The following is a 23257-nucleotide window of genomic DNA, read 5'->3' on the forward strand; positions in this document are numbered from 1 at the left end:
GATTTTTAAAGAGCCTTGCCTAGGATGTTGTGGCTGATCTTGGTGGTGATGTTGAACCTCTGCTCATCTGTGAAATGGTCCAGCAGGAAGGTGTAGATCCTCATCCTCTTCTCCTTGTTATCCTTCCCCTTCAGAGAGAAGAGCTGCTTCGCCCTGTGGCAGAGCACGACATTTCACAGAGGCCCAAATCACATTATGCCAGCTCCCAGGAATAATGAGACCTTAAATCAACCAGGGGTATTTGCATGTCACTTTTAAAACCCATAAACCTGTTAGGACAGCACACAGTCCCACAAATTACACGCAGCAGTGTCACAGGGAAGGCAGGACACAGCCCAGCACTGCTTCCCCCGGCTCTTTTCACTCTGTTGCATGGATAATTATCAAGTGACACAAATGCTGTGCTGTCACTGAGAGCTGCATGGCCAGACAGCCCATAATTTAGCAAAAATCAGACAGGAATGTGCTCGACTGACCGCAGGCTCTGGGGGAACCTGTTGTACTTCTGATGCTTCTCGTAGCTGTTGAAATGGAAGATGCACTCGATGAAGTGCTGGGAGAACATCATGGGGTTCTTCTTCAGCAAGAGATGCACCAGGCAGTACTCTGCAAACCTGGAGAGGAGGAGAATAAGGAAATGATCACTGGATAAATTCCAAAAGCCACCCCTGAAGCTGGGTAGGGCTCTCAAGGCAGGAGGATGGTTTTCCTCTGCCAAGTCTCCCTTAATACCACATTTAATTCTTGCCCAGCTCACTGGCTTCCATCCTTTTCTCAGATGGACAGACATTTCCAGCATCCACAGCTCTACTCATTTTTATGGCCATTAAAGCAAACTGAGTCAGAAATAAATCTGAACTTGAATCCAGGCACAGCATTTTAATTATTTAAATAACCCGAGTTCCACCATGGCAGAGACACAGCACCCAGCAAAAAGTTAATCCCCAAAGGTCCTGCAAGAGCTGCAAGGCAACCCCAGGCTTGAAGGATGTGGTTTTGTTTGGATGCAGTCTCTAAATGCAGATGCAAAAGAAAAGTCTCCCAAAGAAATGGGAGGAACACGATGCTGCAATGTCACCATCTACTGGAAAGACATTTTCAGATATTAAAAGCACGCTGAAGAGAAAAGGAAATGTGAATGGTGATTGACAAAAAAGGTTGATGGTTCTGGAAATATCCATCTCAGATTGTTCCAGGCAGAAATGAGCAGCAAGGTGCCCAATCCTCCTTTGGAGCCCTAATTTCTCCATGACCTCCCAAACCTGCCCCGCTCATTTCTCGTAACACAGCAGCTGGACACCTTGAAACCTCCAAAAACTTCATAAACATGCACTTAAAATCAGAGTGCATAACTCCTCCTACACATCATTGGACAGGTCATTCCTCTGACAACTACAAGATGTGGCAGAAGGCTGAAAAGGCAAGGCATGCAATACAAGAAAAAAGAAACTCCAACAAAATACTTCATCCTAGTCCTAAAACAGGCCCAGCACACGAGACAGAACCTGTCAGAAAACCACAAGGAAGATTTCATAAGGGTCTCTCTCAAAAATCCCTTTTTTTCCTCTGGATAACTGAGTCCTAAACAGAGCAGGGCTGCACATTTTGATGAGTCAAGGACAAACTTTGGGATTTTCAAATGACCTGGAGAGAGCTTCATCACCTCTTTGCCACCACTGCAGACCCTAAAGGAAGGACAGAGGTTAGAGGGATAATCTGCTTTATCACTGGACAATTTCTTTTCACAGTGTGAAGGTGTCGAGACTGAGACAGGTTTTGAGACATCTCTGACCTTCAACTCCATCATTTCACAGCTGAGATTTTTACCTGGCAATATCTGGGTTTGGATCCACCAAGACACTGACAAACCGAAAGAAGAGACCGTCCTTCCATTTCACAAACTCCTCCTGTGAAATCAGCAGAAATTAACAACCTGAACCAGGAAAACTCAGTGTGAGCCTCCAAACTGTAGTCAGGCAAATGAACAAGCTGTAAAAACTCAGCCAGAGGCACATAAAATAAACCCCAAAACAATCCCAGGTATTTTGGGGGATGCACTAAGCAGCATAAATGGCAACACATCAAGGTTTGAAAAATAAAGTAGAAAAATGAAATATCTGCTCTCCCACCCCATGGCAGGTGTGTTCTTCGACACTTTTCAGAGCCAAATGCACCCCAAAGCTGCCCTGGTGTGAACACTGGGAGGGTAAACATCTCGAGCCTCACAACATTCACACCTTCAGAACAATCAGCAGAGACAGCAGGAGAAAAAAAGGCGTTGTGATGCTTGTTACAGCCACGGATAGAGGAGTGAAACTGGAGGGAGTTCAAAGAAACCAAGATGAGAAGAGGGGCAACCATTGACTAAAAATAACCTCATTATCCAACCCAGCCGGGTGTTGTTGATGCGACTGCAGAAAAAGCAGAATAACTAAATCCTGATTTAACCAGCCTTCACTCAGGATTAATTACACCCAGCACAGAGGAGCCCGGCCCCACCTGCAGCAGGTTGGTGAGCAGGATCAGGGTCTGCTTGCGGATCAAGGGCTGCGGGTCCCGCAGGCACAGGGAGATGTTGGGGATGTATCTGTCCCCCAGCGAGGTGTAGCGCACGCACAGGTCGCACAGCACGATGGCCGCGTTGTTGCGCACGGCCGTGTCCCGCGACACCTCCAGCTCCCGCGCCAGCGCCGGGATGCTCTTCTTGGCCAGCTCCTCGTGCTGCAGGCACAGCTTCCCTGGGGAACACCAGTGGTGCCTTGAGATTGGAGCTTTTGTGGTTTTCAGACCTTGTCCTGTGTTAGGAGCTCTGTGTAAAGCGCAGTCAGCGCTTCACGTTTTGGTCGGACAAAACAATTCCTCTCTGGGCCTGTGAGCCAAGGACACCCAACAGCCTCAGGCCCAGGAAAGTATAAATAAAAGTGGATTGGGGGGAGCAAACTGAGGGAATATTGATGCCTTGAGTGGCTCTCTGGAGCAGAGGCTGGCCAGAGTTAAAGGAATAAAGCAGGGATTTATTAAAAGCCCTTCCAAGGATCACCTTGGCCACTGCAAGAGCCCGGCCCTGGCTCCACCCAAGATGGGCCCCGGCTCAGGAGTTTCACACTTGGATCAGTTCTGGTCCATTTCCATCTCGGGGTGAATTGTGCAATTGCAGCTGCAGGTGATGCAGTCCCATCCTCCCAGATTGCTCTCCTCAATTCCCTGCTGCTTGTGCTTTTTGGGGCTGGAGCTGCAGCGCTGCCCTTGGCTGTGGGGCTGGGGAAGGATTGTTGTGTGTGCCTGAGCTGTGAGGAGAACTGGCTGACACTTTGTGTGGAGTTCAGAGTTAGCTACCAGTGCAGAGCCTGGAAAATGTGAAAGCTAAAAATGAAGGCATCAATATGACTTCATTACCTGGAGCTGTAATTGCAGAATTAATGGACCAAACTTAGATCTGTGTGGAAAACTGATGCCCACTGTCCAGCCAGGGTGCAGCCTCTGGGAGGCTTTGGCTGCCCAGGGTTTAAAGGCCTTTAGTAAACCCCCACTTCATTCTCTCAACTCTCTCTAGCCTCAGTTCCAGGGAGCCTCTCCAAGGCATCACCAGAGTAGCAGAGTTGGGAGTAAATTCTCCTTCCCAGCCCAGCCCAGCCTGCTGCCTTCAAAATGAGCCAGGGAAGGAATCAGGAAGTAAACAAGGGAATAAACAAGAAACTCATGCTGGAACTTGATGAGCAATCTGCACGATCTCTCAGAGAGATGGTACTTCAAGTTCTTCCAAATTCCCCTTAGACCTATAGAGTGGGTCTCTATGCCAAATTCCCTCCTTCACAGCAAACTATTTCTGTGTACAGGGTATTATTCAAAGCAGCTAAAAAGAACAGCCCCAGCTGTCATAGGCATAGCAGGGAGACACCCACCTCTGAGAGCATCACTGAACCAACCTAAAATAAAATAGCCTGCCATAGTTCTAACATCACTTCTCCCTGTTCCCAAGCTCTACACAAAAGTATTAAACTTTCCAAAGCAATTAAGGGAAGAATAATGCTGCCTATCTGCAAAAAAAACTTGTTTCTAACCATGGAAGTATTAAGACCCAGGATTTTCACTTGGTATTCCTCAGAATCCTGGGAATGCAGCTGGTCAGGCTTCTATGAAAGCAGCATTTCACTCACATTGAGGAGAAAAAATATTTAAGTGCAGTCATTCTGCTCTAAGCTACATCAAAAGCACCAAGTTTTCTTCACCCTCTCTGGAGCATTTAACTGCAAGTGAGATGATCCTTCAGCACCCAGCTCTGAGTACAAGGACAGCACAGCTCTGGGGGACAATGCTGGTTATTGATCACTATTAATGCATTAACTGCCTGGAGAAGCAGAGCTGGCAGGGTTCTGATGGTTTGCCCAACTTGTTTCCATGGATATTTGCATTGCTAAAAGCTCTGAGCTGGGCTAATGCCAGCAGAGCACTGGGGCTCTCTGTCACAACTGCCAGAGCTTTACATGGAATTATTTAGGTTGGAAAAGACCTCTGGGATCACCAAGTCCAACCTGTGACTGATCCCTACTTTGTCACCCAGCTCGGAGCTCTTAGTGCCACATCCAGGCCTTCCTTGCATACTTCAAGGGATGGGGACTCCAAACCTCCCTGAGCAGCCCCTTCCAATGTTTAACAACCCTTTCCATGGAGAAATTCTTCCTCATGTCCAACCTGAACCTCCCCTGGCACAGCTGGAGGCTGTTCCTCTTGTCCTGTCCCTTGTGACCTGGTTCCTCCCTCCTGTCAGGGAGCTGCAGAGTGATGAGGTCCCCCCTGAACCTTTTCTCCAGGATTCTGGGCAGAGCTCCACCAGAAAGGCTGAGCTACACAAAGGCCCGTTTTTAGGGCAGGATGGCACTTACCTAAAGTGATGAGTGCGTGAGCCCTGACCACGGGAGGCATGGCTGAGCCTCGGAACTGGGACAGCGGCTGGGAACTGGAGATGTCCTCACCGTCTGTGGAAGCTGGAAAAGAGCAGGTCAGGGATGGAAACACGGCCTGGCACACAGTGGTGCCTGTAAAAGCGAAGCTAAAAGCAGAAGGAGAGTGGCTCACGTTGGTCCTCGCTGCCAGAAGAGGCCAGGATGGACTGAACCAAAAGGAAGATGCGTTTGTCCACCTTGGCTGGGCACAGCTGGGCAGCCTCACCCAGGAGGAAGAGGTGTCTCACCTGCAGAGAGAAAGCAGCACTGCTGTCAAAAGGCAGTCACTGAGCTGCAAATTAAGCCAGCAGGAGTCGGTTCTTCTCCAAAAGCAACTCAAAAATTCCCTCAGTCCTTTCAAGGCAGTGGCTGGAGAACAGAAGGGGAGGCTTTGGAACAGAAATCCTGGGTGGGTGTGTTTAATATGCTCCAACACCCCCCACATCTAATGAGACTGAAATACTCCTCAAAGCATTCCATGCCTTTTACAGACCTCTCTCCCAAACAGCTCAACTGAGAAGTTTCAGTGGAAAAGCAAGGGGGAAAAAAAACCACGTCATATATTAAAAATACATGGGGTGCCATATCCTTAAAGCAACTGCTGGTGTCTCAAACTGCTGTGGGCTCCCAGGCCCTTAAATACAGGAATTCACCACGCACACAAGCCATGCACATCCCCATTTCCCCAGTTCTTGGCGTGGATTTTGAGGAACACCAGCTCACTTTAAATAATCACACCTCCACCCTTTAAATAATCCATGAAGGGAGTTATTTAAAATAATAATCCCCAAACTTACCAAGAGATCTTCCTGCAGCTGCCCTGCTCCATCCTCTCTGAGGACTATACTGGAGATGTAGCTCTCACAGGTGGATACCAAATCTCCAAACACCTGGTTGAAGAGCTCCTGTTCCGTAATTAAACAAAATTAATTCAAGACATTATTAATTAAACAAAAGGTAGCTGTAATATCTGTCCACACATGAATCCCTAATATCAAAGTCTTTAGATGCTTTTAATAATCTGGATCCCATTAAAATCAATCTGACAGTGCCTTAGAGGTTTAAAATTCTCCCTGCACATCAAAGAATGTGTGCAAGTGTCAAAACACCTTGGAAAATTTGGCTTTTAATGATCTACAGGCCCAAGTTTACTTCATTATAGAAATCACACAGACTTAAACAAAAAGGATTTGGGCGACTGTTTCATGTGCACCCAACACATTGGAGGTGTCTGTGGGAATTTTTAGATGTTGCTTGAAAAAAGCAGCTCCATTAACAGAGAAAACATGATGTGAATTCCAAAGAGTGGAGGGGAAACCCAGGAAAAGCTGATTATCTAGTACACTGTGGTGAATATAAAGCATCATTTCTGGCTTTCCACCATCTAAATGTGGTTATTTTAATAACCAAATAAGTATATAAATGCTAGCTGTTGGATTTGATGAAGTGACCAACTACAGGAAAATCTGCATTTCATTTTAAGCCAACACTCTTTGGTGGCTGTACCTACAGGTGAGGATTTTCTGACTGCCCTTTAAAAACCCAGAAACCATCACCCCCACCTGGCTTCTGAGGCACAGAGGGTTCAGTTTTTTATTTACTATTATTTACTAAACTTGATTGGGATGATTACAAAATACCTGTCATCTTTACTGAAAGAGAAATACAAAACAGACACGAAGAGAAATCATTAGGGACAGAGACCTGCATCCATTTCAGCTTCTCTGCAACTGTGTCCAGGCTGAGATCTTTATTTTACCAACAAAATATGGCCTAACTTCCCACTGTGGGAGCAGAACAGAGCCATGGCATGAAACAAATGGAGGCAGAAAGAAGTTATGAGCAAGTTATTGACTCCCTGTTTGGTCTCCAGGAAGAGGTGTAGGAAATACGTGTATTTCCAGCAGCTCTGATGGAGAATAGTCAGAGATTACAGCATAAATCTGAGGCTTCAAACTGGCCCAAGCACAGCAACAGGTTTCCTTTAGGAAATTTCCCTTAGGAATTCTGTAAGCCTGAGCAGAAGGCAAATGGAAGGTGTTCCAGAGGTGTGTGGGGGAATACATTCAAAGGCAGAAGATTTCTTCCAAGCCCAGGCTCAGCCACAGGATGTTCTCCAGCTCAAGTGCAGCAGAGTCAGAGCTGAGCAGAGCAGGCTCGAGCCCCTTTTTTAGAACTCATCATCCCACAGCCTGGAGACAGCAGCAGACACCCCCTGAGTGGGGAACTGTTTGAAGAGGTGTATTTTAAGTCTCACCAGTGCCTCCTCTGGTGCAGCCGCAGAGGCCTGGCAGAGCTTCTGCAGGGTCTCCACAGCTGGGCTGATCACCTCCAGGGGACACTCAGACTCCTTCAGCCAGCTCTGGATGTTCTCTGGGGATGAGATCACACATAAAACCAGATTTTTCTAAGCTTTTCAAGTGTTTATGGAGGCACAAAACCTCTGCAGGTGGCCAGGGCCACTCACCCTTCAGCTTCTCAGAGCTGCTCTCGGGGAGGTGCTTTGCCACGTGCCCGATGACACACAGGACGTGTCCCACGGTGTCACTGCTCATGTTCTGCTGCCTGGAAAACCAACAGTGAACTCTGAAGCACGCCAACAAATCCCAATCCTCTCACCTGGGACATGCATTATTAAGGCAGACCTGTCAAAGCCAGTGAAAACTCAGAGAGCTTGAGGAAAGAGCTGGTTACCACACGGATCTCGAGGCCTTTGCTGGATTTCCAGCTGCAGAAGTCACAGTTTGAAGAAAAAACTGGGATGGGAGCAGCTAAAAGGCAATCTGTGCGAGGGCACTGAGGGCTCCCTGGCAGGATGGAGTTCAAAGAACACTCACTGACCTGCTGAAACTGTCCCAAGTCTCGATGATCTTGGAGTAATTCAGCTTGGGGGAAGAACCTGCCACCTTGGCAAGCAGCATCCAGGCTGCCCTGGAATGTTCTGTCTCCACGTGAGACATGACATTACTGATGAAAGTGGAGGTGAACTTTTGCTGCTTGGACCACATAAGGAAGGCTTTGCTCAGGTAACGGCTGCAGGGAAGAAAGGAAAGTTTAGAGAGGAATAAACAGAGCAGGAAAATCCAGGAAAATTCAACATTCAATGGGCAACACAACAAGGCTGCTATTCCCTGGTATTCCCAAAATTCACACTGAGAATTCCCACATTTCCACATGTTTTCACTACATGGATGCTCTGATCCAGGGCAGTAAGACAGAAGGTCCAACTGGTCCCATGACACATCAGGAAATTACAATTGCAGCAATTTGTAACCAAGACTTTCCAGCAGTTGTTATTTAACACCCAGAGTCATAGAACAACCCAAATTGGAAGGGACCTTGAAGATCATCTCATTCCACCCCCTGCCATGGATAAGGACACCTTCCACTAGGACCAGGGTGCTCAGAGCCCCATCCAGCCTGGCCTTGAGGACTCCCAGGGATAAAGGGACAGCAGAGTCATGTCAGGCATCACAAGCATCACAGCCTGCTCGTTTTTCTGCATGACCCCAATTTGGTAGAGCTGTGAGATTTCTCAAGCTGCAAGGTCCTGCAGGGTCAGGAGGAAGAAGGTGCCAGGAATGTGCAAACCCTGTTACAAAATGGCCCAAATTAGAACAGTGACAGCTCCCCACACTGGCACAGCAGCACCACCAGTGCCTCATCTGCTATTTCTGAGCTATTATGCCCTGTTGACTAATAAACATACAGCTGTCTTTAATCAGTGTTGTGTCCTTGTCATGCTGTGTGTCATCCCATTTCTCCCTCTCCTTCCCACGGCGTTCTGTGGCAGGCAGGATAATTCGATTTGTCACAAGACAAGTAACATATTGTACATAAGAATTAATACAAGGTGATGTTCTTGCTTTATATATCCTCTCTCACTTCTGTCAGAGGAACTCCTCCGTTTGACTTAAATATTCATGTGCTATCAGTGCATCCAGCATGGGATGTAACAATGAGCATTTCAGCCCAGGGAGAGAGCACAGGTAACAGGAGCAGCAAGCGAAAACACCTGACACAAAGCAAAGCTGAACTCTTCTTGCCCATGCTCAACAGCTCTGTCCTGGGAGGACATCTCCACAGTGATACTGAGGGTTTCAAGCAGGGAAATGAAGCAGCCTAAAGAAATCCCTGAGAAAAATTTGGTTTCTTGTCCTTGCACAGCAGACAGCACGTGCATTTTTTAACAGTGTGAGCTGTGGTACCTTATGGATGCTGAAAGCAGGCAGAGAGCACAGAGCCTGTGTGAAAAGCAAGTCACAGAACTTTCTCAGACTGGCCTGAGAAGTGTGGCCTAGGAAATCAAGGAGGAATCCAAACAGTGCTTGGAGAAGGAAAACAACCTTTGCAGGTGTTGTTTGGATCCTTGTTGTTTACTCGTAAGAAACAGTCAAGGGGTGCTGTTCTAATTGTGATGTGTTGGTTTAATGACCAATGAGAGTTGGTCCTTCTTGGACCTGTCTATAAAAGAAGATCTGGAATAATAAAATTGGCTCTCTTTTGCAATCCAGAAGAGAGTCTATGTTGTACTGCTTCACTGTTCCTCGGTGTGACAGTACCTCACAGTCTGTGGCCACACAGGGAATGAGAACACAAACTCTTATCTCAGTCCTCCAGTCAATTGGTAATTTCCTTCTGTAAGGGGAAAGTTGTGTATTCTAATGGGATTAAAAGTGAAAAAAAAAACAACCAAAAAACCCTGTGGGTTTTATCACCGAATGTTAACACAGGCAGGAAAGGGAAAAATGCACTTACCTCAGCTCCTGGCATTCTGAAGACAACAGGGAGAGCAGATCCCACGCCAGCTCCTGCCTCCCATCACCACTCCTGGATTTATTGTAATGTTTTATGTGTTGCAGCAAGAGCTGATCAAGGCAATCCAAAGCCTTTTCTTGGACAGAGCTTTCTGCATCCATCACCACGGGCACCACTCCGTTCAACCAGGCCTTCTGCACCAGGACATTGCTGTGCTGAGACTGAGAAAAACACATTTTTAAATCATTAGGGGATCCCAAATGCACAGGGTAAGACCAGCAAAGGCCTCCAGGTTCAGCTATAAACTTTGAAACTTGAGTTTTAATCAAACTCAGCAGTGTGGTAGCAGGTGGGACAGGGAAACTCAGCATCACAAGGTCTTTAATCATCTCTATGATAAATACCTGGTGTTTCTGCTAAAGTACTGCAACACTTTGTTTTGAGACTCTAAAGAATTATAACAGGTTTGCAATAAGGCTGTACAGCAGATGATTTAGCACTAAAAAAAAAGAGCTTTGCTTAATATAAACCCTGTGCTCCAAGCCTGAGCTACGAACCCTTTGTGAATAAATAGAAAAGAAAGAAAAATATAGCATTGCTATCATCCACACATTACATCTGAAAGTGATTCAGGGTTTTTTTTAACTTGAGAAGGCCAGCAACATAAACATTTTCTTCATGACACATAAATCAACAGCCAGAAAAATCAGTGTTTCCAACAGTTGGAAGCACTCTGCATAAATCACAAGTAGGTATCAGAGTGAGTCATGACTTCCGAGTCAAAAGGTAATGAAAAGAATTAGAGCAGAGTCACAAAATGCAACTCCCAGAGTGAATAACTGATTGGTGAGATCCCTCCTGCTCTCCACCCTCCTGGATGTGGCAGAATTCCTGTTCCCCTCCATGTCTTAGGATTTTAGCTTTTATGTTTTTCAAATCCTGTACTGCCCTAGTGTGTAACTCTAAACTCCACGCAGTGGCAGCTACTGTTGTCCCATTTTATTCAGAAAAAACAATTCCTCTGGGCTTGGAACTCAACACCACCTCACTGCCTCAGGCCCCAAAAAGAAGGAGCAAACTGGGGGTGTATGACTTCATTACCTGCAGCTGTAATTGGAGAATTAATCCCTGATATGTAAATGGACCAAACTTATAATTGTGTGAAAAACTTGTGACCGCTCTCCGGCTTGGGTGCAGCTTCTGGCAGGCTCTGACAGCCCAAGGTGTACCTGTTTGAAGGCCTTCCATGAACACCCACTTAATTCTGTTAATTTTGTCTATCCCATGGTCCAGGTGGGCCCTGCAGGGCCTGAGGCTCACCAGGAGCAGCTCGGTGATGGAGTGCAGCGCCTGCTTCCGCACCGACAGCGCCGGGTCCCGGCAGCGCTCCTGCAGCACGCCCACGTCCTCGGCCGTGCAGGGCATCACCCCGTGCCTCAGGATGCTCAGTAACACCTGCCAGGCAAACAGCAGCACAGCTCTGTTGGGAATCCATGCCAGGGGCACCGAGTGGAGAAGCAAAAATATCATTTACCCCCCGCCAACGTCAGCCAGAGATTTATCGCACCCGGAGCGAAACGGCACATTAACGATTCATGAGTGCTGGGCACAACCAGAGATGTAAAATGAAACTGAAAACATCATCCCAGACATTCCTGCTCTGGAACAGCAGCTGGAGAGGGAGAATGTCCCAATTTCCCCTTGAAAGTAACGTGTCTCTTTATGAGCCACGGCTTTTACTTGGCAATAAGGAAGAGGGACTTATTTTTATTCTTAATCAGAAAGCATTAAAACATGAATTGCAAAGCCCTAACCGGGAAGCTCAAATCAGTGTGAATTGAGGGGGAAGAGCTGGGTGAAGAGGACTAACAGAGGAAGGCAGTCAGCAGCAGACACCTCTTTTTTAAAACAAGGAAATTTCCATTGAAGCATCTCTCTTTAAAAGCTAATGACTTCATTAAAGAAATGAGCAGCAAGGAAAGCAACACAGAGCTCAAAAAGAGGCTGGATATAACCTAATCCCTTTGCTAACAAGGTCAAAACAAACTAAGCAGCTAATATGCTTCAGTTTATGAGGAAGTCTCTTAATTGAAATGCCTATTGACATTTGACAAGAGCCTCTCCTTGCAAATGACGGAATAACAGAATGCCAGCAAGGGTACTAGAGAAATTTCCATCATTATGCCTGCATTATTTACTTATCAGGAGCTAGTAAACAAGATCTTTAATGCCTTTAAGGTACTCTGCAGGGAGAGCAGGAAGCTACAAGTGGGCAAAGTGAGAGAGTTTGCAGCAAAGCTGTGGCCTAATTAATTATTTAACAATTTTGGGTAATGACTGAGAGCAGGGAAGGATGCAAACCCCATCCTACCTGCAGAGCAGATTTCCTCACGCTGGTTTTCTCGTCTCCAGCTCTCACTCTCAGCATGGCCATGACTTCTTTTCCTATCCAAAATGAGGATAAAAAGGAATTACCCCCAGGAAGAAGTAATTACCCACAGCAGCAGTTGGAACCACACAATCCCAGGATGATTTGGGTGGAAGGGACCTTAAAGCTGATCTTCTTCCACCTTCCACTGTCCCAGTTTGCTCCAACCTGCCCTTGGAAACTCCCAGGGGATCCAGGGGCAGCCACAGCTTCTCTGGGCACCCTGTGCCAGGAGCCTCCCCACCCTAAAGCAGCACAAACTCAGTGCAAAAACAAAAATAGTTCCCCAAAACTTTCAGAAGGATTGAATGAAGCACAATTAAAATCACACAGAACGAGGCATAAGCCAGAAAGAAAAACAAACCAAATTTTCTCACTTCCTTAATTTGAAAGCACATCTTAATGTATCAAGATTATATTATATATTTAACATAAGAAAATGATGAACAAATTACTTGAGACACACGGGGGAAAAATAAAAAATAAAATAATAAAAAAAGGTGAATCTGTAATTTCTGACCTCTTTATTTGTCTACACAGAAGATGTCAGGCTACCTTCAGAGTCCGAGAGCTCATCAGATGAGCTGAAGAAAAGCCTGTGGCTCAGGTAACCCTGGTAGCTGCAGGAAGAGCTACCTGGGCACAGCAGAAATGGAGCCAACACAGAGCCAGGGGAGGTTCTGCAGAGCTCAGAACAGCCAAAACCTCCTGGGAATTTTGCCTCAGAGCTCCACACAGCATCAAGCATTAATGTATGAACTGCTGTGTGTTACAGAGGGGAAATGACTCCATTTATTAATTCCTCAAGGCTGCAAAGAACCACCCCAGAGCCTACAAGGAAACCAGAACACATCTCTCTTCCCTGGATGTCAGGGCTCCAGTTTCACTCTGCACAGCCATATTCATACTTATTTCTGCATGTTGGCAGGGAAAAAATATATATCATCAAGGCAATAAGTTATTAAATGACACACACAACTGAATACACAGATCAATTATTTCTCACATTTTGAATCACTGGGCTATTAACTGGCCATAAGGACCTCAAGCATTTTACCGTGGCTTTTAAGGTTTCTATTTATTGCTGTTTGTTAAATTTCTCCCAGCATTAAGTCAGATTTCCCAAAGATATGCCAAATTTGGAGATCTGTTACTTAGAGATTCACATGGACATCCATCCTGTTGCCATTAAAAAATAGGATTAGTCACAGGGAACTAAGCAAAAGTAGCTTAAAAATACATTTTTATCAAAGGGAAGGAAAGGGACTTTGATCTGGGTCTTCTTAATGGACAACTAAGTGCAGTCCCACCCTCCTCCCAAAAGCAGCTGCACAGAAAGAGCACAGAACCTTTCCACTCCAAGATTTTGCTACTAAAATAGTCCAGTCTTGTGAAGGCAACCAAATAATCACATTCTGACATTGATTTTTCTGATGTAGAAAAGAGGGGGGAGAAAAAAAAAAGCCAAACAAATAATGAAACAACCAAAAATCCCAAGTTCTAAATGGCTGAGAACTCCCAAGGCAAGGGAAAGCTTGATGCTGGTGGGCAGAGGGAATTCTGCAGTGCACACCTCACCTTGCAGGTTATCCCCACCCTTCTTATCTCTGCCCTTGAGCACTGAGCATGTTCTGACTATCCCTGCCTGAGATTTATTTATTTTCTAAAAAAAAAAAAGAGCTGTTTGGTCTTCAGAGGAGTGCAAAATTAGCACAGGCATAAGCCAAGCATAGGCATGTGCCAGACAGCTTTGCTAATGCACCTTGACTGCCTCGGAGAGCCCTGGATTCCAGCATCCTCTGGAGCTCCAGACAGTCTTTTTTCATTCCAGCCTTTTCTTAATTTGTTTTGCCAAGTGCCAAGTGTGTGCTCAGCTGGGTATCAGAGACAAACCCAGGCATCCTCTGGCACGAGGAGCCCTGCAACTAAACAGGGAATACACAATACCTTGAGTGGCCTGGAGGACTTTTCTATCTGAAGGAGCAGATTAAGGAAATTTATCAGCAGAGTGTGTTTGAAAAAGGGAGCTTTCAATGGGGGGAGATTGGAGCCTGGCTCCTGCAGATAGGGAGGGAGATCCCATGTGAGGAGCAGCGTGGAACAAAGGATGTGAAGCAAGCACAGAATTCAGCTGTCAGCAGTTCAGGGGAGGTGAACAGCAAGAACTGAGAGCGCAGATCCCGGCAGGGGCTGAAAGGTTAGGAAGAAAAGCTTTTCCACACAAGAGGAAAAGAAAGGGAGAGGTTTAAAGGAGGAATATCCCACAAAAGCCGACTTGCATGGTGATTTCATGCTATCAACAAATTAGAGGCAGCTTGCCATGCTGCATCAGGACACTTCATGTGACATTCTGCTTCCAGCTTTCAACCTGATGCTGCAGAGAAACAGATCCTTGCCTTCAGAACGGTGCCACTCAAAGGTGCTGTGCTTTACACAGCAAAATGTATCAGCTCTTTGTGCACTGGAGCAAGAGATTTAATTACCCTGGAATTCATGGAGCTACAAGCGTTATATCCCACATCAATTACCATCCTTTCTTGGGAAGAATAAATTACCTGCTTTTCAACAAGTGTTGCCACCACATCAGTACCAACAGACATCAGCATTTCAGGAATAAATGTATTTTTCAGACTTGAGTGGAAATACTATTCCTTTATGGCTGGCAATTCCACCCCCTGCATCACCCCTAAGTGTTTTGTAACAGCTTTCTCCAGTTCCTTTGAGAAATGGACAATGAATACATTTCAGAAAGTCTGATTTCAATTAAGGTTTTGAATGGTGATCTGAAAAGGCTGCTTTAATTCTGACATACCATCAAGCCCAGGAGTGTCACTGCTGTCTGGCAGCTCGATAGTTTTGAAAGTTGATAAGGTCTTCAGTGGATGGTTGGACACAGCTGAAAGAAAAAATAAAAGCTGAAGAGTAATAAAGGCATATATTCACCTGGCAAGAAAATGGTTCAGTGTTAAACAGAGAGCCCCATGCATGCCCTAGGTTTAACAGATATGTGTATTTTTAGGAAATGGCATGCCAAGAAAAGCCTGAGACTTACTGGAAAAGAATGAATCTATACCTTCTGCACCGACTGTCATGCTTGCAGTGTTTGTGTTTTCTTCCAACACTGTGCGGACAGAGGCTGCCAAAAAAGAGAAATAAAAAAGGAAATCAAACCAAGTATTTTAATTCTGGATATTCTGTCATTCCAAATTTTATTCAGGCAAGCAATCTAACCGTGGGCTGCTGTGTGCAGGCTCTGAATCGTGCCATCTGGCCTTCACCACACCTGAGGGAGCTCGGAATGCCAGTCACGAACAGAACAACTTAGCAGAAGCAAAAGGCAACTCAAGATTTAATCAGCTGTCAGGCAAGAATGAACTGCCTTTTTTTTTTTCTTTTTCTTCCCCCCAATGAGCAATTTTGGTTGTCTGTAAACATCCTTCAAAGGGACCTGGCAGAGGAATCTCTTTAGAACTGGTACACGAGAATAAATCCAAATATAAGGCTTCATAAGTAACGAGGCTCATCAATTACTGCTCATTATGACACAATACGTAAGGACGTCGTGTGCCAGTTTTTAAGTTCCTGACAACTCCTAACTCCCAGCAGCTATTCCCTTGAAAGTCCAGGAATAATTTTCATTACCTCATATGCCCATAATACTCACAGCTCTGTAGCAAGTCCTGAATGCTCTCCAAGGTAGAAGTTTTCATTTCGAGACAATGGGCAAAGCTGCTGAGAGCTTTGCTCCGGACCACGGGGGATTTGTCTGAGCACCGGCCAAACACCATGACCTGCACTAAAAACTTGTGCTTTAGGAAATTCTGATGATCCAGAGACAAGGAACTGTCTGGGTTCCTCTCTGACAGCTCCAACAAAGCCAAGGCTACATCAAGAGCAAACACTCTGTAGGAAACCTGCAGGATGAAAAAGCACACAAGGTGCTCTGTTAATGGAAGTGAACACGGAGTTTTCTTGCCTCTGGGTACCAGCAGTGACAGAGCTATTCAGTGCTGAGATTGAACCCTTCATCTCCAAAACATGAATGAGATGCACTTACTTGGTTGAGTGAGTATTTATAAAGCCAAGCGATGAATTCAGCGAACTCTGCACACGGGAATTTGTCCATCAGGGTCACCAGGGCCTGGGCAGCGTAGGTGCGATAATCAGCCTTGTCTGGGACCTGAAAGACAAGGGCAAGGACACCCTGTGATACTTCACTGCTCTGCTCTGGATGCCAGAAAGGCATTTCAGGGCTTAAGAGAAGTGTTTTTTTATTTAATGAGCTGATACGTTCACATTCAACAATAGCAGGGAGAATCATCACAGCTTCCTCAGTCACTACTTCACCATCACACCTTTTCATTCCTTACAAAAGATTGTGAAAACTGATTTCCTAAGCTATTAATGATATTCCAATGTATCCACACGAGTTCTCCAGCTCCAGAAGTGGCAGAGCTTGGCATACCTTGGCACAGATGTGTTGGAGCAATATTCGCAGAACAGAATAAACAGCTTCTTTCAGCTCATCTACCAGAGAACTGCACAGGAGGGAAAGAGAGAAGCAGATTTTAACAAAGCTGGTATATAACAGAGGAAAAATCAAGGACATTCCCTCTGGAATGCAATTGAAAAGTCAGGAAAAGTGGCCACAATTCTGGAATCATGAGTGCAGCAGGAAATGTTCAGAGAACCATCCTTACTTTTCACATTAACCTGGCTTTGCAGACACAAAATAATTTCTTCCCATACCTTTCTAACAAGTAGAAGAGTAACATGAAAAGCTTCTTTGTTCTCTTTTCCACTATATATTATCTATAAATCTACTTTTGTATGTTGTCTGGGGATCTCTGCACAAACTACACTTCCAACAACGTGGATCCCCAACAGGGGGAATAAACAAAGGCAAAACATATCATTAAGCAGGAGAGAGCAAAGAACTACAGAGGAATGAGCTCCACGTTAATCTTTCATTTCCTTCACAAGTCTCTGTAGTAAAACCAAGACCTGAAAAACTGACACAAAGCAAAATACAGAAAATGGATGCTTTCCACAGCACCTTCTTCCCCCTCTGCCAGCAAACTCAGTAAATTCCCATTCCAGACATTTTAATTAAGCCTCATTTGCACAAACAACTTCAAAGCCAGTGCCAGCTTGTCTCATCCCTTTATCACCTCAACAGCAAAGCAAAGGCATGGCAGAAGAAAGGAGCAGCCATGCCCAGAGCTCTGAACATCACCTGATGAATTTCACAGCCTGGTTCCTGGCGCTGGTCACGGCTGATGTGATGGGAAGGGGCTCACGCCTGGAACCCCCCCTGCTCTCCACCATCAGAATGACATTGAGGAGCTGCTGGAACACACATCGAAGGGTCTGCAAAGAAGAGGTTATTGGCAGCCTCTTTTCCATGGACAGGCACTCCAGGGTCATGAAATAATTCTGACTCAAGTTTAGAACCAAAAACCAGCACATGTTAAAGCATGATTCCTAGCCAAGAAATTCCAAGAGGAAACTTTATGAATGCACATCTCTCCTGGCTGTGATGTTCTCATGCAAATTCAGCAAGGTCTCAGAAGGCCTTCCTAAAACCATTAACAGCTTCCCTCCCAAGAGGGCAAAACCCCCCTCCAAAGTCCCCTGCAGACTTTTTTTGCCAGAAATATTTGGAATTTGAGGAAACTCACTGGGTTTTGCACAGGAGATGTCTTAAGCTAAATACGTGTTTTGTATCACCATCTGCACTTGAACTTTTGGAGTTTCCTCCCTTGCCATGTTTTTTGGGACCACGGCTTTGCCTCACGATCCTGACATCCCCTGAGCAAGCAGGAGAGGCAGGGAAGATGAGGCAGGTCTGGGAAGGGGAGTGACAACACCTCCCTGTCACCACAAATGTCAGCAGCTCCAAAAACCTCGTGCTGCACTGAGAAACCAAGGAGGCAGAAACACGCAGGCCTAGGGCTGCTGGAGCTGGGCTGGCACTCAGGAATGAGCAGGTTACTGAGCACTCCAGGCCTTCCTGACTAGACAGCTGCTGATTCCCATCCTGCAGGCTCAGAATCAGCCCAGGGGGTCACACAGACACAGCTCGGGCACACCCAGCCTTCAGCAGCACCAGGCAGAGCAGCAGCACTCAGGTGAGTGCGAGATGCCCTGCTCTGCTTGCTGATTTAAACAAATAAAGACAAAGTTTCCTGCAGAACTGGCTTCTCCAGGATCACTGAGGGTTCTCTGAACAACAACCAGCCTTGCTCAGCCTCACCGAGCGCACAGAGCACTGCACAGCCCAACCCCCCTCACACGCTGCCAGGCGGTGCTGCAGCTCCATCTAGCAGGGAACCTCAACATTCCAGGGAAGGGCAGCCACCTGGAATTCTCTTCTTTAAGGTTCAGAGACCCAGTGCCACTGCAGCTCTCCTTTGTTGTCAATTCATTTGCTGTAAGAGCCGGCAGAGCACGGAATTCACGCACACAAGTGCTGCAGCAAAGGAGCCCAAAGGGAGTAAGGGCCGGGGTGATGTCCTCAGGTGACTGTGATGTTAAATTGTATCCCCACTCCTAAAAGTAAAAACCATACAAGCAAAAATGGCATGCAGAAAAGGAAAGAAGATTCTGTTTAACTTGTACCTTATCTTCTGTGCCATGGAGAGGGGAACACAGTAAGTGAAGTCCATAATAGGCCAGCTCAGGAATGTACTTGGCTTTATTAACATCCCTAAGAAAAGAAGGCAAAGAGATGTCTTCACCTCTCATCTGAGTAACTCTGACTCTATTAAAAGATTTCATTCGTTGCTGTTGGACATGAAATAAAGGTGCCTGACTCCAGTTCAAAGGGAGAAGATCATCAGAAGGCTTTATTGTCTACTTTTCGGTACCTTTTATAAGGTGTTCCAATAACAGACTTAACATGATTGGTAAAGGGAACACCACCTCTCTAGTCCCATTGGTGGAACAAGAGAAACACAATCAGCACAGCTGTACAGATTGTTTTGAGAAACCTAAGTTATTTACAGAAATTGTCCTTGAAACAAAGAGTCTCCTGAGAAATTTTTCCCTTGGGAAAGAATCAGCCATTGGCAGGCTGAAGACCTTTTCAGACTCAGAAATATCAGGCCCACATTCATTGACTGCAAAACATTCAATATTCACAAGATGCTGTTTGCTGTTAGCACCTGGAACATATCTGAATTATCTTTATAGGAGAATTTGTTACTTTCATTTTTATATGCACAGGACAATAACACAAGCACTGAGGGCTTTACAGGTTCAAAGCATCACATAAACATTAAGAATTATTAAGAATTATCTGCTCACATGGCTGCTGAGAACTCGAACTCGTGGAGCACTGGCTCAAAGCTGGTCATCTCAACAAAGACCTGCAAGGGAAGAGAGCCAAGGTGAGCTCAGCCCCCTGAGGGGAGGGTGAGCAGGGCTCTGGGATGTCTGGGTCACACCACTGGGTTTAACTTTCAAACACCTCCCTTGAAGCAGAACAAAAGCAGAGCCCAAAGCCCAGAAACTCCCCCCAGGAACAAGTGCTGGCTGCTCCTGGATCCCTGGAAGTGTCCAAGGCCAGGTTGGACGGGGCTTGGAGTAACCTGGGATAGTGGAAAGTGTCCCTGTCATGGCAGGGGGTGGAGCAAGATGAGATTTAAGGTCCCTTCCAATGCAAACCATTCTGATTGCATGAACAAAACACTTTGTTCAGCATGAGAGGCAGACACAGAGCAGGCACCCTGCTGCCACCCCTCCACGTGGAATGCTCTGCATCCTCAAAAAGCCTTTGTTAGGGGACATAAGGCTCCTCAAGCTGGATCTTTTTTACCTGCACGCAGTTCTGCACACACTGAGGTTTTTCTTTTAGGGAGAACTTGGACAGAAGTCTTAGAAAGTTTTTCAAAAGAAGGAAGATGGCGTTGCGGACTTGGAGAATATCTTCTGCTGAGAAATAAACATTCTCAGCATCCTCTTCCTCCTCCTCTTCCAACATCTCTTCTATCTACATTGGCAGAAAAGAAAAACAGCTTGCCAACAACTTGCTCACTAACAGGGATTTGTATCTGAAGAGATTGCACAAACATCTTACACTGGATCTGTCATTCCTGCATGGTTTCCCTTTCTTTCTGTTCCTTCTGGCGGTGGGCTGAGAGCTTTGAGCGTGTGCCTTCTTCCTCTTCCTCAGCTCTTGAGGCCAGCATTTTGTCAGGGTGTGAAGACATTTATCAAACATCACTTGGTGGAACACCTGGTTTACGATGCTGCCTGCCCAGAAAAGACAACATCAGTCCTCTTCCAGACAAAATACAGAGAACATCAAACCATCTGGGCATCACCTCCCACCCCTTGAAGTGCTCAAGGCCAGGCTGGAGCAACCTGGTCTAGTGGAAAGTGTCCTCCCCATGGAATGAGATAAGCTTTAAGGTCCCTCCCAACCCAAACCAGTTTGTGATTCTGTGACCTCTCCACAGGTGTCCCAGAGCCTAAGAAAGTTCAAGAGAAGAATAAGGAGCAGCTTATTCCAGGCTGATGCATCAGCAGCAGTGACACATTCCAGCAGGATCACCAGCTGCACCATGGGGATCAGCAAAACTTCCTGGTGTGCTGGAATACAGAGGGATCCTGCTGTGAACTAACCTGCTGGAAACACTCAGCTGCTCGTTATTTTAAACTGGTATTTCTGTTTTCACAAACAAACCCAAATCCAAATGCGCTGCACGGTGAAATGCTCCCTGTTCACAGAGCAGGAACAAGATTAAGCTCCTGCCTTGGCTGTCAGAGCAGAGGGACCTGTGTGGTTCCAGCTCTGTGCACTGTGCAGGCTCCTCTGTCACCTTGTCACAGCACACAGACCCGCACTGAGGCCACCAAACCCCTCTGTGACAGGAGGCCAGGCTGCCACCAGCCCGTGACACTGCTCAGCACTCACACCACGCTCAGCTCAGCCCCCGAGCATTTCAGGGACATCAAGCCACCACCACCTGGCATTGTTACAAATTGCTACAAACCCCATCCTGCCTGACCCCAGGCACAACCCGAGGCTCACCTGGGATCTCCAGCAGCAGCAGGTACAGCCCAGCTGAGTGCAGACCAAACACCCTCTGCTGCGTGTTGGCTTTGGTGTGCTGGCCCACGTGCACAAAGTGATGCAGCACAGCCACCAGGGCCTGGTGGGACAGGCTGTTCTCAGCAAACAAGGTCCAGACATTCTGAGGCAAGACAGGAATAGTGAGGAATCCTGGAATAACATGGATGTCCAAAACCAGACATTATTCAGATTTTAACAGGTGCCACCGTGACCAACTCCCTATGTATTGTATGCTTTAAAAAGTGTTTTAATAATTATAATACATACACTATATATACACTTAATATTATGCTAAGCTCTATTCTTGCAATTTGGGAATAGCTTCCTTCTGAAGCATTCCAGCACACAGAACAAGAATTGTTTGAATAGTTTATGAATATTTTGCGAATTTCAAGGCAAGACAGATGTGGAAAAGAGAAGGTGGGAGTGGCTGGCTCTGCGTTCAGGTGATGTCACCTCTCTGCTCTCCCGGTCCCCGGTGGCAAAGGGCTCGAGAGCTCGGTACAGGCAGGTAAAGGTGTGCAGCCCATCGGCCGTGATCTCCTCTGCTATGCAGGGATCCAGAGGCTCGGTCTCCGTGAAATCCAGGTCCCACACCGTGTCCACCCACACTGAGAAAAACAAACAAACAAACAAAAAAAGTTTAATAATCGCCAAGGGTGAGATTTCTCCGAAACGCGCATTTCACCCAAAATAAACACAAATACCCAAATCCAGCGGGGCACGGGCGCGCAAGGGGAGCCGCTGTCAGCGGCAGGAGCCCCGAACCGGGACACACGGACCGGGACCGAGAGACACACAGACACCGGGACACACGGGCCGGGACCGAGAGAGACACACAGACACCGGGACACACGGACCGGGACCCAGAGAGACACACAGACACCGGGACACACGGACCGGGACCCAGAGAGACACACAGACACCGGGACACACGGACCGGGACCCAGAGAGACACACAGACACCGGGACACACGGACACCGGGACACACGGACCGGGACCCAGAGAGACACACAGACACCGGGACACACGGACCGGGACCGAGAGAGACACACAGACACCGGGACACACGGACCGGGACCCAGAGAGACACACAGACACCGGGACACACGGACCGGGACCCAGAGAGACACACAGACACCGGGACACACGGACCGGGACCGAGAGAGACACACAGACACCGGGGCACCGGGACAGAGACCGGGACACAGCCTGACACCAACACCGGGACAGAGAGCGGGACCTAAACCGAGACCGAGGCAGGACCGAGCGGGGTACAGAGACCGATACCGAGGCGGATACCGGGACAGAGAAAGAGAGAACGGGAGAGGGACAGACACCGGGACACGGACCATGACAGAGAGCGGGACCGGAATAGGGACCCGGACGGGGACCGAAACCGAGACCGGAACAAGGACCAGGACCGGGACAGAGGCAGAAAGATTGGGATGGAGAGCAGGACCAGGAAACAGACAGACCGAGAAGCACAGCGACCAAGACGGGAACAGAGATCGGGAGACCGGCCCTGGCGGCAGCCGCGGCCCCGCTCCCGATCCTAACCCCGATCCTAACCCTGATCCCGATCCTGAACCTGATCCCGATCCTAACCCTGATCCCGATCCTGAACCTGATCCCGATCCTAACCCTGATCCCGATCCTGAACCTGATCCCGCACCTGCGGCCAGGTCGTGCAGCCGCCACCCGCCGAGCGCGCTGCTCAGCCGCTCCGCCGCCATCCCGCCGCCGCCGCCCGCCTTCGAACGCGCCAATGGCGGGCGCGGGGCGGCGCGGGCCAATGGCGGCGGCGCTGCCCCGGAAGGAGCGGGGCGGGCGGTGCGCGGTGCGCGGTGCGCGGTGCGCGGTGCGCGGTGCGCGGTGCGCGGTGCGCGGTGCGCGGTGCGCGGTGCGCGGTGCGCGGTGCGCGGTGCGCGGTGCGCGGTGCGCGGTGCGCGGTGCGCGGTGCGCGGTGCGCGGTGCGCGGTGCGCGGTGCGCGGTGCGCGGTGCGCGGGTCCCGCCGCCGCCGCCCCGGCAGCGCTGCCGCATTGCG

At 47.6% G+C, this 23257-nt stretch overlaps 1 protein-coding gene across 2 annotated transcripts in view; it reads right to left on the reverse strand.

The window, feature by feature from the left end:
* Positions 1-23171, reverse strand: part of NCAPD3 (non-SMC condensin II complex subunit D3) — a 29499-nt gene extending 6328 nt beyond the window's left edge. Inside the window, exons 1-26 of one of the 2 annotated variants that reach the window (XM_086861146.1) lie at positions 22885-23171; positions 21665-21819; positions 21167-21329; positions 20210-20385; positions 19949-20122; positions 19438-19499; positions 18751-18838; positions 17366-17499; positions 16595-16667; positions 16187-16309; positions 15794-16043; positions 15203-15265; positions 14942-15025; positions 12073-12146; positions 11022-11156; positions 9702-9922; positions 7785-7976; positions 7411-7508; positions 7201-7316; positions 5741-5848; positions 5077-5191; positions 4884-4985; positions 2500-2738; positions 1828-1907; positions 477-614; positions 20-153 (exon numbers count right to left, since the gene is read on the reverse strand). In XM_086861146.1, the coding sequence (XP_086717272.1) occupies positions 20-153; positions 477-614; positions 1828-1907; positions 2500-2738; positions 4884-4985; positions 5077-5191; positions 5741-5848; positions 7201-7316; positions 7411-7508; positions 7785-7976; positions 9702-9922; positions 11022-11156; positions 12073-12146; positions 14942-15025; positions 15203-15265; positions 15794-16043; positions 16187-16309; positions 16595-16667; positions 17366-17499; positions 18751-18838; positions 19438-19499; positions 19949-20122; positions 20210-20385; positions 21167-21329; positions 21665-21819; positions 22885-22945 (3358 nt within the window). In that variant the 5' untranslated portion in view covers positions 22946-23171. Of the gene's footprint in view, positions 1-19; positions 154-476; positions 615-1827; positions 1908-2499; positions 2739-4883; positions 4986-5076; positions 5192-5740; positions 5849-7200; positions 7317-7410; positions 7509-7784; positions 7977-9701; positions 9923-11021; positions 11157-12072; positions 12147-14941; positions 15026-15181; positions 15266-15793; positions 16044-16186; positions 16310-16594; positions 16668-17365; positions 17500-18750; positions 18839-19437; positions 19500-19948; positions 20123-20209; positions 20386-21166; positions 21330-21664; positions 21820-22884 lie in introns of both variants that reach the window. The other variant, XM_086861145.1, reaches the window with a different exon arrangement.
* Positions 23172-23257: the final 86 nt, after the last annotated feature.

Source organism: Cyanistes caeruleus, chromosome 23, assembly GCF_971803275.1.
Source record: "Cyanistes caeruleus chromosome 23, bCyaCae1.hap1.1, whole genome shotgun sequence".
NCBI classification, from domain to species: Eukaryota; Metazoa; Chordata; class Aves; order Passeriformes; family Paridae; genus Cyanistes; species Cyanistes caeruleus.